This window comes from Alligator mississippiensis, chromosome 5 (genome assembly GCF_030867095.1).
Source record: "Alligator mississippiensis isolate rAllMis1 chromosome 5, rAllMis1, whole genome shotgun sequence".
Lineage (NCBI taxonomy): Eukaryota > Metazoa > Chordata > Crocodylia > Alligatoridae > Alligator > Alligator mississippiensis.
Window position 1 is genome coordinate 181,115,513 of NC_081828.1, and position 14,823 is coordinate 181,130,335.

The 14,823-nt window shown below is 43.4% G+C and overlaps 1 protein-coding gene across 1 annotated transcript in view; it reads right to left on the bottom strand.

Moving 5' to 3' along the window:
• Nucleotides 1-14,823, bottom strand: part of CUBN (cubilin) — a 241,539-nt gene that overhangs the window by 114,008 nt on the left and 112,708 nt on the right. Inside the window, exon 30 of the mRNA XM_019497851.2 lies at nucleotides 718-892. Within this exon, the coding sequence (XP_019353396.2) occupies nucleotides 718-892 (175 nt within the window). The remainder of the gene's footprint in view (nucleotides 1-717; nucleotides 893-14,823) is intronic.

Here is a 14,823-nt window from a genome sequence, read left to right on the forward strand (position 1 = left end):
GGTTGCCCTTATAGTCAGAAAAATCCTGAAACTTTCAAATAAACTGTAAAAACAGAGAGGTGTGAATTTCAACAATTAAATAAATCACTTCATTGAATTAAGTGGGAGAGCTGCATTTAAAATGGTCAAGTGTTCACTATTTAGTTAAGTTATTTACTGATGATTAGCACATTCATAAGAACCCCATCACTGAAACATACCTTTGGATCATTGTAACATGTATTTCCCTGATTGTTAGTAAGGGTTTGAGCAAATCATCACAAAGGGTTGGATGACTCATGGAGTTCCAGGTTTTACTGATCACTCCAAATATTTTTTGGAGTTTAAAAAGTTCTCAAGACTAGGGTAAATTCTCAAATCTCTTTATAGTTGTAATTTAAAACCAAAAGAATCTTTTAGTTAAAACAAAATAAAGAACATTCTTTTCTAGGTATAGGGAAAACTGTGAGATTTAAGAATCTTCCCTAAAATCAAGCTGCATCAAATGGGTAGCCAATGTAATCTATTTCTTTTCACCATTACTATTTCTCTTTCTCCCCTTCATTTATATTTTACTATTTTTCATAAATGAAATCCAACCTAAGCAGCATTTGGATTTGTTTTGAACTTTCAAACCCAGGATATTTAAATAGGTTAAAGTGTGCAAAACTAGTTTACCTATTCACTAGTCTTCCTGGATTTTATGTTTTCAACAGCGAAGTGTCCCTGAATACTCACCTCCTGATATCTCTTGCCAAGTTGCATTGAATCCCTTTCCATTCACAGATCTGTCTGTCTTGAATCGGATTGCAATGGCATTGCCAGTACTAGAGACTTGCAGTGGGTTGTGTGCTGATCTTGATACACACAGCTGGGCCAGTCTAGGAGCCCAAAAATCTGGCCCACCATAGATCTGGAAATAGAAGAAAAAGTAACAACAAAATGCATTTGAAGATGCAGTTCACCATAACAAAATAGATCAGAACCAACTGCACTGCTGACACAGCTTAATATATTTATTACTCAAAACATGTACTGCAGTCATTTAGGATGAATTAAAAACACCTTAGCCCTAAATTTTTTGTTCGTGCCTCCAAATTTGCAAACACAGCACTGTAGTCTGCTCCAAGAGACCATCCGTGAAAGTTTACTTCTCCGAACTACCCATATTCAGGATGTTTATTGTATAAATAGAAGTTCTAAAAATGGCATTAAGTATTGGTAGAAAAAAAATCAACAGGGTTATTTTAACATGAACCACAAAACAAGATTTTTTTCCCCAAAGTTCATGCAATGTCTGTGGGAAGCATCAAAACATTCATCCACACTGACTATGAGTAAATTCAAAATTCTAGGTAAACTTTTGGCCTGGTTCTTGCATAAAGTAAGAACCCTCACCCTCTTTGTCCTGCATACTCTCCCCAAAACTACAAAACTGGAATACCGTTTTTCTCAAGAACATGAAAAATGTGTTTCCTGTTCTCAAAGCGACAATTAATACCTCTTCCCTGGAGCCTGTGTTGATTATTTGTTTGGAAATGCTCATCTGATGTAGAGCTAGAGAGAATTTAGCTTGGGACCAGGTTTTGCCACCCCTTCTTATATTGGATGGCACTTTCTCTGCACTTCCATTGATTCTGTTGGCAGAATCAAGACCCAAGTTATTGAACCCTGATGAAGGATGCAAAATACAGTATATATCATACTTAGCAGAGGAGAGGACTTTCCTCATACTTTTCTCCACACAAAGCTAAATTTGGGAATTATCACTTCTTATTTAGTAGAGTACATTGCTGTACAATCTCCCATGATTATTACATAGTAGGAAGCATGACCACTGCTGTTCTGAGTATCAAAAAACAATTCTTTAACTATGTATTCAGGAGGGGTTGGAGCCTGTGAAAGCAATCTTTGATTTCAACCTTCTCAAAGCTTGGATTTGGGTCTTTGGTTTGGGTCCATGTGTAACTGGTTCACTTTCCCCCACATCCCTTTGTTAGCTTTATCTTTTCCAGCTGCAGGGAGGACAGATGTTGAGTCAAAAGTGCCTAAGTGATTTAGGTACCTAAGTCAAAAGTGCTCAAATTTCTAGGTTAACTTAGGTACTTATCTCTGTTGTTGCCTCTGTTAGGCATTATCTCTGTTGTTGCCCCCTCCCTTTCCTTAGAGCCTCCCTCAAGGGAGACCAGCTTCAAAATCCACCAAGACTCCATAGAGCCACAGTGAGAGAGAGTGCTGAGAAAATACACTAACTTAGAGTACTCCCTGTTCAACAACTAATTGTCCTTAGCCAGGCCAGCAAAATTTTCAGCTGTTCTGGCCCTTCAAAACTGGCCTCAGAGGGTAGGAATTGTGGCCCAGCATGCTTTTTCACTACTTCAGTCCAGAATTGGATTGTCAGGGCCCCTAGCATTCAAACCCCAATCCATGGCACCTGCAGGCAAGGGTACCAGGCTGCAGCCCCACAAGAAGACTAGCCATACAGCTGCTCCAGCTCAGCCTGGGCCCTCCTATGAGGTTCTCCCATTTCCTGCAGGACCTTGTCCCTGCAACAATACTCCCAGTGTCCCAGCTATGGACCTCCTTGCCTGGCTTCTGTATTCTTGCTACTGTTTTAGACCTCCTGGCTCTGAACCCCTGCCTTGCCTCTGTCTTGAACCCTCCTGCCTGCTCCAGCCTTGTTCCTGCCTAGGAACCTCACCCCTGCTTATCCTATCTTCTGCACTGTGCTCTCCAGTTCCTGACCTCTGGCCTGGCTTTGCCCACAGACCCATCTGACCCCAGATGAAATACACTAAGCTTGCACTGGACCCCCATGCTTTGGCCTCTGGAATTAGAATATTGTTGATCCTCGGCTTCTGAACCTGACCCCCAACATCTGAGCTGTACCTGTGACACTGATACAGTATTTTAATATTCTGGTGAAGCTCAAAAGGTTCAGAAAAGCAACAGGTGAACATTTTAATAAACTGATACAGAACCTCACAAAAAGTCTGTGGTCTGTCTTGAGTGCTGTACAAAAATTCAAATAATTTTAAACGATGAACCAATTCCATCCCCAAGCTTCACGGATATGTTCAGTGCAACTTTCCATGTTTTGTTTCGCTGTTCAAAGCAGGTTGCCCCACCCTGCAATTCTATGAAGGTTGTGGAGGAAACAACACTGTTCCCTTTTTTCCAGGGAAAACAGTCAGTGGAAATGACAGAAAAGTATCTCAAACACTCTAGTTCCAGTCCAGAGCAAGTAAGGAATAAGCAATATTTCAAAGATGGTTTCTAAGAATGTCCAGTACCCTGAATAGTCATAGAATCAGAGAGAAAAAGGGCTGGAAGGGACTTCCAGGGATCATCTAGTCCAACCCTGTGTGAGAGACAGGATCATCCCATGCCAAACCTTCCAATATAAAAAATGTACAATGTACATACGACTGTGGTGAACCTGGATGCATCACAGACATAACACCCTAACCTGACACAGGTAAAGCAAGGGAACCATGGCCGCCAATGTCCTGCTTCTATAAAAGGTTGTCAATATATGCTTAGCAAATCCCAGAAGCATGGGAAGTATCTGTAGTAGCACATAGGTATAGCTACGCCTAAATTATCCATGACCGGTGCCTGTCCAACTTCTTTTTGAACACCTCCAGTGATGGAGAGTCCACAACTTCCCTCAGCAGTCTATTCCACAGCCTCACTATTCTAACTGTAAAGAAGTTTTTCCTGATATCCAATCTAAACCTACTTTGCTGCAACTTCAAGCCATTGGCCCATGTACTACTCTCTGCAGCAAGAGCCCCGTGATTGGGGACTACTTATCTGATGCAGGTATGGCAGTGAAAAGCAGGAAACTTCTGGAGGAGTAGCCCATGCTATTCATCAGCCAGTTATCTGTGCAGCTCAGGCTGGCGGGGAGATGATGTCAGCCAAAAGCACAGGCAGTCAGCTTTAAAAGCTGGCTGCTGGGCAGAAGCCAGAAGGCAACAGCCTGGAGGTAGTTGCCTGCTCCTGGCCGGTACAGCCAGAGTAGCTTCAAGCCAGGGACACTAAGCCAAGTCCTGAAGAGGGGTGTTCCTTCCAGAAGACTGATGCTCAGTGCTAGACAAAGGAAGGATGCTGAGGGAATAATTCTGTACCTACATGCAGGGATGTGAGAGTCAGGAGAAGAGGCTTCTCCCCCCCGATTCATTCTCTTTTTTCCTTTCTGTAATTTTGCATTGCCCCTGGAGCTGAACACTGTGACCATATTGACTGGCATTAATCCCAGCGCTGAAGAACCAGGGAGCCTCAGGGACTCCAGGTAGGAGAACGGGTTGACCTGACTGGCTTGTCCGGCCAACCTAAGAAGTCCAGCCACAAGGAGAGGGGAGCATTCTTCTGCATCTGCTGAGCACTTTATAAACAGAACACCATAGGAGGAGCCATCATCCTACAACCAGTGTGCACTCAGCTGCTCTGCCTATTAGAATCCATTCAAGGCCTGATCGGGGCTACGCCACACACACCGGCATCCAGAAAAAGCTCAAGCCATTTGACATATGGCCAAGTCCCTCAGGTTCATCCACCTTATCTTCCTGATTTGGTGGCCTATAATAAATCCCTACCATTATATTGGTGCTGCATCTTTCGCCTTTCATTGTCACCCAAATGAATTCTGTTTGCTGGCTTCTTCCTGCTGAACCAGGGAACAAGTATGTGTTTTTGACATACAAGGCACCACCACTTTTTCCCCCAACCTTGTCCTTCTAAAACAGAGGGTAACCCTCAGTGTTGACATTCCCATCATAAGAGCTCTCCCACCAGGTTTCTATGATGCCAATCACATTCTAGCTTTTTTCACAAGCTGCAGCTTCCAACCCATCTTGTTTATTCCCCTTCCTTTTTGCATTTGTATACATGCATCAGATGGAATTTGCATTTTGACTTGTTCGCTTCCCTTTTGTATCAGTTGTTGCACTCCTGTAGTTTTCTGGTCTTTTCCCAGAGTTACGTTGCCTCTGACGTCTTTCCTTTCTGGACTGTGTGCTCTGTTGTTGAAGTGTTTTGATCACCATCCTTGTGGAACCTAGTTTAAAGCCATCCATCCTTACCAAGTTGGCCAGATGACACTCAAGATGATCTTTCCTGTTTTCTTTAATTCTAGATAGGAAGAGACTTTTTTGGCTTGTGATGAAAAGGAGCCTGACTTGAATCTATAATAGCCTCTCTGTCCCATGCATTATCTCAAGGCATTCTGGAGAAGCCAGAATGAATGAGAATGCTATTAGATGAAAGCTTGGAGCAGCAAGTGTGCTGGAAAAACAGCATGTGTTTGTGCTTGAAGCTCAATGTCATCAGCAAAATCTTACTACTCGGCTGCTTGTGGGGCCCAAGTAGTTCAACATCTGTCAGAAGTCTGTTCAAAGTGGGAACTTTTTTTCCTTTTATTTGTTGTATCTTTTCCTGTCAGAGCCCTAGCAAGTATACAGCCAGGAACATGTGTTCTTAATCATCTAAAATTGTGCAGTAATGGTATTTAGCAAGAAAACTGAGCAAGATTATTTCACCATAATGACAATAATGTATGGACAGATAGGCTTTTAAAATATTCCCATTGTGTTTGTACTTTCCTGAGGCCTCCCTTTTGCCACAGACAAAATGAACCAGTCATCTATTGCTTTTTCGGGTATTAGAGCAGAGATAGATGAAGGTGGCCCATCTTGAACAACTATACATATTGTTGGGCACAACAAACCAGGAAAGTAAAGGGAAGAAAATGTTGGTGAAGACTTCATGGGTTTTCTCCATATTATTAGCCTGTTTTGCAAAAGCCTTTTGTACAATTTCAAAATCAAAAGGGAGAGTGAAAACCATGCCATTGTGTTACTTTATTACCGCTAGGAATGGATTTCCTTTTCTCTTTTATGCCAGCTCAGCTAATCAGATGCTTCACAAGAACTGGAGCTAAAACAAGCCAGAGTGTTTCCATAACAACAACAAAAAAACCCCAATAAAATGCTACTTTTGGCTATAATGAAAACAAATCTCATAAGAAAAAGAAAAAAAGCCGGGGGTGGAAAACATTTCAGGGTGTGGTTCACACAGGCCTACACTGTGTCAAAGCTGCAGAAAGATAAAAATAAAATAGAAAAATCTGATTGGAGCACCTGATTCAGAGACAAAATATGTTTTTGATTGAATGGCTGCGGGTGCAGGGCATTTCAATAAAGCCGGTGGTTTTAGTCTGTTTTTATCATTTGCTTCTGCCCTGTTAGCTCCATTTATTGTTACAATCAAGTCAGCATTCCAGAGTTATGAGCAACAGAAGGCTGTTTTTATGTGGCTGGCCATCATCATGACACAGAGTTCTGGGAATAAAGCTGGCCCTGTTTAGATATAACTGCTTGCTCAGAGGTGCTTTGATAGAAAGACAAAAGTTTAAGTGTAATACTTAATGGTATGAAGATCTAACAAAATATCTCTTTATATTTGCATGGAAGGAAGGGGTACATGCAGGGGCAGATCTAGGGGAGGTATAGTGGTACAGTTGCACCCCAGTTTGATTCCCACTCCACCCAAAATTTAAAACCAACTGCCTAGGAAGGGCAACAGCATTTTTATTCAGGTAGTACTGAGTCAACTGACTTCATGGCTCGTTATCATTTTCCTGATTCCTGCCAATCTCTCTCTACTCCATAGGTTTTAATGATTCTCTCTCCTTTTCACTATCTGTTAGCCATTCATAGTAATCTCTCCCTTCTATTTCACAACTCTGCAGAATCATTTTAGCTCTAGCTGAAAACTTTAACTCAAATGTGGTAATATTAACTCAGGTGCAAAAATGACTGACAGTGAGGTATTGGAAGCACTGTCAATATGCTCAAGAGGGCTAGATTTTGTTTTATGAATCTGAATAAGGGCCACTCCACATGTGCAGGTAAAGGCACGATGAGATCTGATGTACAATCCACACAATCATGCCTCCTGCTATGCTACATGGAAGCATGATTGTGGGATTGTGAATCTGAACCCATCATGCCTTACTGTCAACAAAGGGAGAACCCAATCCAAGCACCGCCTGCAGCAGCAAGAAACAAGTTCCTGCATCTGGAAGCCCCCTCAGCTGATGGTGCTCTCACGCTGTGGTGGTCTACCCTGCACCTCCACAGCTGGGAACTGCAGCTCATGTGATTTCCTATCTGGAGAGGTACCCCCGCATTCCCCTGCAGCTGGGAGATCACATGAGATGCAGGCTCCCAGCTGTGGGGGTGCCTGGGGCCCCACTGTGGCTAATAGCTCGGTCAGCTGGGAGCTCCCAGGCTCAGGGGTGCACATGGCTCCCCCCGCTGGGAGTTCTGAGCAGCTGACTGTTCCCAGCCACAGGGACCCCTGGCCATAAGTTCAATGGATGGCATGCTAAGAACCAGCTACAAAGTTATTTCACATATGCTGTGCAATAACTTTGTAGCATATTCCTCTCTATCATTCCATCAATTGACTGAACATGTAGCGGGTGACTACTTAAAGCATGAATAACTGGTTACATTAATTGGTACAATGTATACATGTGGCCTAAGAGACAAATGACACGATCTCTTTTGACTTTTTTTTACTATTTTTTGCTCGGTTTGATTTTAAAAGATATCACCAAAAATCTTTGCAGTTCACAAAAATATGTTAGTTGTAACTAGATACCCAACATAATTAATTTGATCAAGGGGTAGAAGCATAGGCCAGAAATATATTCAAGTTGGCAAGGCTTGATGAATTTCATCCTAGAGTACATAAGGACCTAAAACAGTCTCTGAACGATTGGAAAATAATTTTGAGAACTCATGGAGGATGAGGGAAATCCCAGAGCACTGGAGTACAAATCTGGTATTTATCTTTAGACAGGTGAAAAAGGAAGCTGCAAGACATGACATTGCATATCATCTAAAGAATCTCACAGCTCAAAAAACATCCTTAAAAAAGCAGAAGGAAACTGTTGATGGGGTCTGAAGCTTTACAAACTTTGACTAATATTTTGAAATGTAGGTACCTATAATAATTTAAACTAATTAAGTATTTTGTTTTTCAGGGGTGTTGGCAACTTACATGTCTCGTTTAGGTAAGGTCATTATTTTAGCTCTCACTTCTTTATATGCCTCAGTATTACAGCACGTTAGAAAATGTAAGCAGACAAGGGTCTTTGGGTAAATATGATATCTTATCTTAGTCAACTAAATAGTTGGAAAAATTGTTCTTTGCAAGCTTTTGGGCACAAATACGCTTCTTCTGGCATAGGGAGAGTCTGCTGGTGTTTTGTGTTCTCCTGGATGGAATAGAAGCCAATATGCAAAATGCAGCTCTGTGAAAATGCAAATGAGTAGAAGTGAGGATCAGAGGCCATGGGAGACAATAGGTGTGAAACAGGTAGGTGGCGGGGAAGGGAGGATGTTGACTTGGTGACAGAATGTAGCTGGTAAAATGTAGAGGTTACCTGGGGTTATTGAATGGGAGTCAAGTTATTATGTGCCATAAATCCAATGTCTATATTTAGTCCATGTATCCAATAGATTTCTGAAGTGAAGTTTGTAGGCTCATCTATGAAAGGTGTTTTGCAAATTCCCTTTAAGGATTAAACTGAGAGACTGGAGAGAGAATTGGTTATCTTGTGAGAAGTGTGAACGAGCAGGTAATTGGGAATTTTTGTCCTTCATAGATTTTTTGGTGTGCATTCATTCTGGTACGCAGCTGTTGTTTGGTTTCTCCTTTATTTTCCCTCAGGGCATTTAGCGCACTGGATGAGATATATTACATTTCTGGAGGCGCAGGTGTAAGATCCAGGAATGGTGATGGTTCTGTTGTGAGGTATAGTTATTGCGGGAGTGGTGGCAGGTTTTACATTTCTTGTCCCAGCATGGTCTAGATTTATATGGTGTGTTTTGGACCACAGGAAGTTTGCTTCTGCTGATGAGATTGGCAAACAAAAAATCATGAACTAAATATAGACATTAGATTTATGGCACATCATAACTTGCCTCCCATCAGATAACCCCAGGAAACCTCTCTACATTTTACCAGCTACATTCTACACCAGGTCAACATTTCCCTGTTTCGCCCCCATCCCTCCACCTACCTGTCTCATACCTATTGTCTCCCACGGCCTCTGATCCTCACTGTCACACAGTGCATTTCACAGAGCTGCATTTTGTATATTGGCTTCTATTCCATCCAGGAGAACACAAAACATCAGCAGACTCTCCCTATGCCTGAAGAAGGGTGTTGTGCCCAAACGCTTGTGAAGAACATTTTTTCCAACTATTTAGTTGGCTAATAAGAGATATCACATTTACCCAAAGAACCTTGTTCTACTTATGTCCAAGACAGCTACAACCAACACCTCAGAAAATTCAGAAATTGAGAAAATTTCATGACATTTTTCTCTGTTCTACCACATTTTTAAACCAGTTCAGCTGCATATGTTGGGCAGCTGACTTTAACACTTGTGATCTTGTTTTAAAGCTTAAAACATGCTGAAATGTTATTTTTCAAAGCATTAAACTGGTTTCAATGCATTAGAAGTGATAATGGCTGGGATTCTGAAATGGCTTCACAAGACTTTTTACCATGACAGTGTGAACAGTGTACATGAAATAGTATTGTATAGGAGGACAGCAAGGGAACATCTTACAACAGTCCCTAAAAGCATGTTTTCTACTTCCGCTAATGTAGGTTCCAAATTTGGGTTATGCTGTCTAACAACACTCACTTTGGGAACACATAGTTTCTAACACAAGAAGCAAGAAAATAAGGCAACTCTCTTCACTGTCTGTAGTTTAAATAATGAAGCTGTACATTCCTAGACACAGCCTTTTGGTTCTTTGAACATGTTAAGGCATGAACCCTTTCCCCCTCAATGTTATTACAGAAGTGCAATGCACACTTAGAACATAAAAAGTGGCATACTAGGTCAGATCTATGGCCCATCTAGCCTATCTTTGTCAGTGGCGGAAATGGATGCTAGACGGAGAGCATTGAACACTCTCTAGAGTGATCTATCCCTCATTCAATACCCTCCCTGGCATCCATCTTCTATGAGGTTAAACATCTCCAGCCACTCTGCTCAATAGTTAATAGTAGATCTATCATCCATGAACTTGGCCAGTCTATTTTTGAACCTGACTATGCTGTCTGCCTCTACCACATTCTAGTGCAATAAATTTCACAAGTTAACTACACATTGCATAAAAAAGTACTTTTGCTTGTTAGTTTTAAACCTTTCACCTACTGATTTCAGCAGGTGGCCCCCAATTTTAGTAATCCACTCTTAAGTCCATCTAAAAAGAATAAGCCCAGATTTTGTGAACTGCTTTGTAGGACTGTGCGAAATGGCAGTGCTCCATTTTGACCAGCGTTTCAATGGAACAGGGTTCCATTTCGAATTTTGTTTTGATTTGAAACTGCTGTTCTGTTTTGTCGAAACAGTTTTGCCGTTTCGCCAATAGGATATAATGGGGAAAGTCAAAACCACCTATAACTTTGCCATTTTCTGGCCTGATTTGGATGAAACTTGCAGGAATAGTAGCCCCTTCTCAGAGCATGAAGTCTGCCAAGTTTCAAGGAGATAGATGCAGGGGTTTGGGGAAACTGCACCCCAAAGTCTTGAAAGCAAAACTCATGTCACATGTATGTGTTAAGCCACAGTGGGGTCAAAACTGCAGGCACGCTAGCCCCTGATGAGGCCACAAAGCCTGCCAAGTTTCAAGGAGATAGGTGCAGGGGTTTGGGGGAAACTAAACGTCAAGCTGCGGACAAGCAAAACTCATGACATGGGTGACACTGTGTGTGTTAAGGCGCAGCGGGGTGAAAGCCGCAGGCCTACTAGCCCCTGCTGAGGCCGTGAAGCCTGCCAGCTGTCATGGAGATAGGTGCAGGGGTTCTGGGGCCCTGCATTTCTGGCTGATGACAGGCAAACTTGTGTCATGGGTGTTTGTGGGACTGTGTCTGTCTTGGGGCAGAGGGGGGTGAAAACTGCAGGCCTGCTAGACCCTGCTGTGGCCACTAAGCCTGCCAGCTGTTAAGGAGATAGGTGCAGGGGGGTTCAGCCTCTGCAGGGGCTAGCATGCCTGCAGTTTTGACCCCTCTGTGACTTAACACATACGTGTGACATGAGTTTTGCTTTCAAGACTTTGGGGTGCAGTTTCCCCAATCCCCCTGCACCTATCTCCTTGAAGCTTGGCAGGCTTCATGCCTTCAGAAGGGGCTACTATTCCTGCAAACTGCATCCAAATCAGGCCAGAAATGACAAAGTTATGTGCTGTTTCAACCTTCCCCATTATAGCCTATGGGCGAAACCTCAAAAAAGTGTTGAAACGGCGAAATGTTTCAATTTGCCTTGTTTTGTTTCGAGGCTGTTTCAACGATATCTGTTTCATTTCAATTTCACTGTTTTGACCTTGAAACGAGTCAAAACAGCGTTGAAACAAAACTGGCGGCGAAATTTTGCACAGCCCTACTGCTTTGTGCAACTGTGCTTATGTCTACACTACAGTCTGGAGACAGGACTGCTGCACACCCAGACACACCCACTAACATTTATCTAGCTAGCTCTCCTATAAAGAGCTCTGAAGCCACAGCAGCACAGGTGTCAGCTCGGCCTGCTGATCACATATCCACAGGATCTTTAGTAGAAAAGGGAAGCTCATAGAATCACAGAATAGAAGGACTGGCAGGAACCTATAAGATCATCAAGTCCAGTCCCCTTCCTTGGGCAGGAGGTAGTTGGGCTCAAACAAGTTCAACGAGGTCCTTTCCAGCCTCCTCTTGAACACCTCAAGAGATGGCAACTGTATCATCTCTGCAAGGAGTGTGTTCCAGATTCTAGATACCCTTATGGAAAATACATTTTTCCTTATGTCTAGCCTAAATTTTTCCTCGATTAACTTGTGCCCATTGGTCCTTCCCCAGGGGTGCCTTTCTGAAGAGTTGCTCCCCTAGAACTTGGTGTTCACCCCTGATGTACTTGTAGGTAGCTATCAAGTCACCTCTCAATCTTCACTTATGCAGACTGAACAAACCCAGTTCCAGGAGTCTCTCCTAATAGGGCCTATCCTCCAGGACTCTAATCATATGGGCGGCCCTTCTCTGTACCCTTTCGAGCTTATCTACAATCTTTCTGAAGTACAGTGCCCAGAACTGGACGCAATACTCCAGCTGTGGCCTCACTAATTCCGAATAGAGGGGAAGGAGCACCTCTCTGTATGTATTTGCAACACATTGGCTGATGCATGCCAGAGTTCTGTTTGCCCTGCTAGCAACGTCATCACATTGTTGTCTCATATTCATCTTCTGGTCGATTATCACCCCCCAGGTCCCCTTCAGATGCAGTGTCAGCCAGTGGACCACCACCCATCGTATAGTTATGATAAAGGTCCTTCCTACCCAGATGAAGGACCTGGTACTTGTCCCTATTGACCCTCATCTGATTGCATTCAGCACATAGGACCAATCTGTCAAGGTAATCCTGGATCCTTACCCTGTCCTCAGATGTGCCCACATTACCTCACAGCTTGGTGTCATCATTTCATTTCATTGTTGCATTTTCCACTTTCTCATCCAAGTCATTGATAAAGATGTTAAAGAGCACCAGCCCAAGCACTGATTCCTGGGGGACACCACTGGAGATGGCCCTCCAGGATAAGGCCATCCCATCTATTACAACTCTCTGGGATCAGCCTCTGAGCCAGCTGCTGACCAACCTCACTGTAGACTGGTCTAGGCCAGTACCCTCCCGCTTAATTGAGAGAATCTCATGGGAAACAGTTGCAAAGGCCTTGCTGAAGTCTAGGTAGATGATATCAACCTCATGTCCCTTGTCCAGCTGGTTAGTTACCTGGTCATAAAAGGACACCAGGTTTGTTAGTCATGACCTCCCTTCAACAAAGCAATGCTGGTTGCTTCTTAATACCGCACCAGTTGTAAGCTTGTGGTTGATGGCTTCTTTGACAATTTTTTCAACGATTTTTCCCAGGATAGAAATCAGACTGACCGGTCTATAGTTTGCAGGGTCGTTCTTCTTCTGTTTCTTAAAGATGGGTACGTTAGCCCTCCTTCAGTCATTTGGGACCACTTCTGAATTCCACAACTCTTTGAACAGCTTCACCAGAGGCACCACTATACGCTCAGCCAGTTCTTTTAGGACTCTCGGAGGCAGGTCATTTGGCCCCACGGACTTAAAAACATCCAAGTGTTCTAAGAGTACCCTCACCTGTTTGGGACTAATTTAATGTGGACTGTTGTCTTCCTTGTGCCTCTGGATAGGTGACCAGTTCCTGTCTGATTTCAGGAATACAGTGTGAAGTAAGTACGAAGGAGCTCTGCTTTTTTGTGGGGGTCAATTGTGGGCTGTCCCTCCGTATTCAGTAGGGGTCCCACAGTGGAACTTGATTTTTTCTTGCTCCCTATGTACCAATAGAAGGACTTTTTGTTGTCTTTTATTTTGGTTGCCAGCTTGATCTCCATGTGTGCCTTGACTTTCTGTGTGTCATACCTGCAGACCCTGGTCCTATGAGTGTACTCCTCTCTGGAAGCTGAACTGTTTTTCCATTGCATGTATGCTTCTTTTTTCTTTTTCAAAAGTTCCCTAATGTCCCTGTTGATCCAGGTGGATCTCTTGGTCCCTTTCCCTCTTTTTGATCGTGTTGGGATGGCCTCTTTTTGAGCAGTGAGAATTGCCCCCTTAAGGTAGCACCACCATTCCTGACTCCCAAATCATACAGTTGCTGGTAGCAAAGGGCCTTTCTAACTAGGCTCCTGAGTTTACCAAAATCTGCCCTTCTGAAGTCTAACTTCTGTTCTACTGACAGAATTCCCAGTTTTTTCCCAGTGGATGGTGAACCCAATCAGATTGTGATCACTGTCACCAGGAGTACCTCCAATCTTCAGGTCACCTACCATGTCTTTTCCTTTGGTCAGCACTAAGTCCAGAGTAGCTTTACACATAGTCAGTTCTTCCACAGCCTGCGTCAAGAACAGGTCGTCAATAGCTGCCAAGAATTTGGCTGATCTGCTGGAGCTGGCTGAATGGTCTTCCCAACAGATGTCAGGGTAGTTGAAGTCACCCATGACAATCAGGTCTTTAGCGTTGGCTGCCTCAGTCAGTTCCCTGGAGAATGCCTGATAGATCTCCTCTTTTTGGTACAGAGATCTATAGTAGACTCCCACCATCAGATCCCCTTATCCTTGGCCCCCTTGTATCTTGATCCAGATGGTCTCAAGGGACCTCTCCCTGCCATTAGATGTGCCCTGCAGGGAGAGGTACCACTCTTTCACACCCCTCCTCCCTTCTTCCCAACTCAATCCTTCCTATAGAGACTATAGACCTCAATATCCACTGGCCAAGCATATGCATCATCCCACTCCATCAACCCAATGAGGTCAATTTCCTCATCTGCCCGAAGGACTGACAGTTCATCCTGTTTATTGCAAATGTTTCTGGCATTCCTATAAAGATGCCTGAGTTCACCCTTAGTCATCTCAGGTTTTCTGTCACTTTGCAAGTATCTTAGGGCATTGGTACTCATCTGGATGTTCTGTACATGAATGCCCTCCCCCTGGGTCATCTTGCCAAGAGGATTTATGTACAGCAGTGGAATCCTCCCTCAATCCCCTGGGCATGCCTAGTGTTGAAGCTTATGATGGCTCATTGATGCTGCAATTGACTGAAGGTGGCTAAGTTCTACCTTTGGGCATGTGTACCAGGGATCTGTACCACAGTCTGGCACAGCATCTATGATACAGAACAACACTTATCTATGCTCCTGAACATAATTAAAGAAGCTACTCCCTTATGCATGGGTCTTGCAAAGACACTGTAGTCAGTGG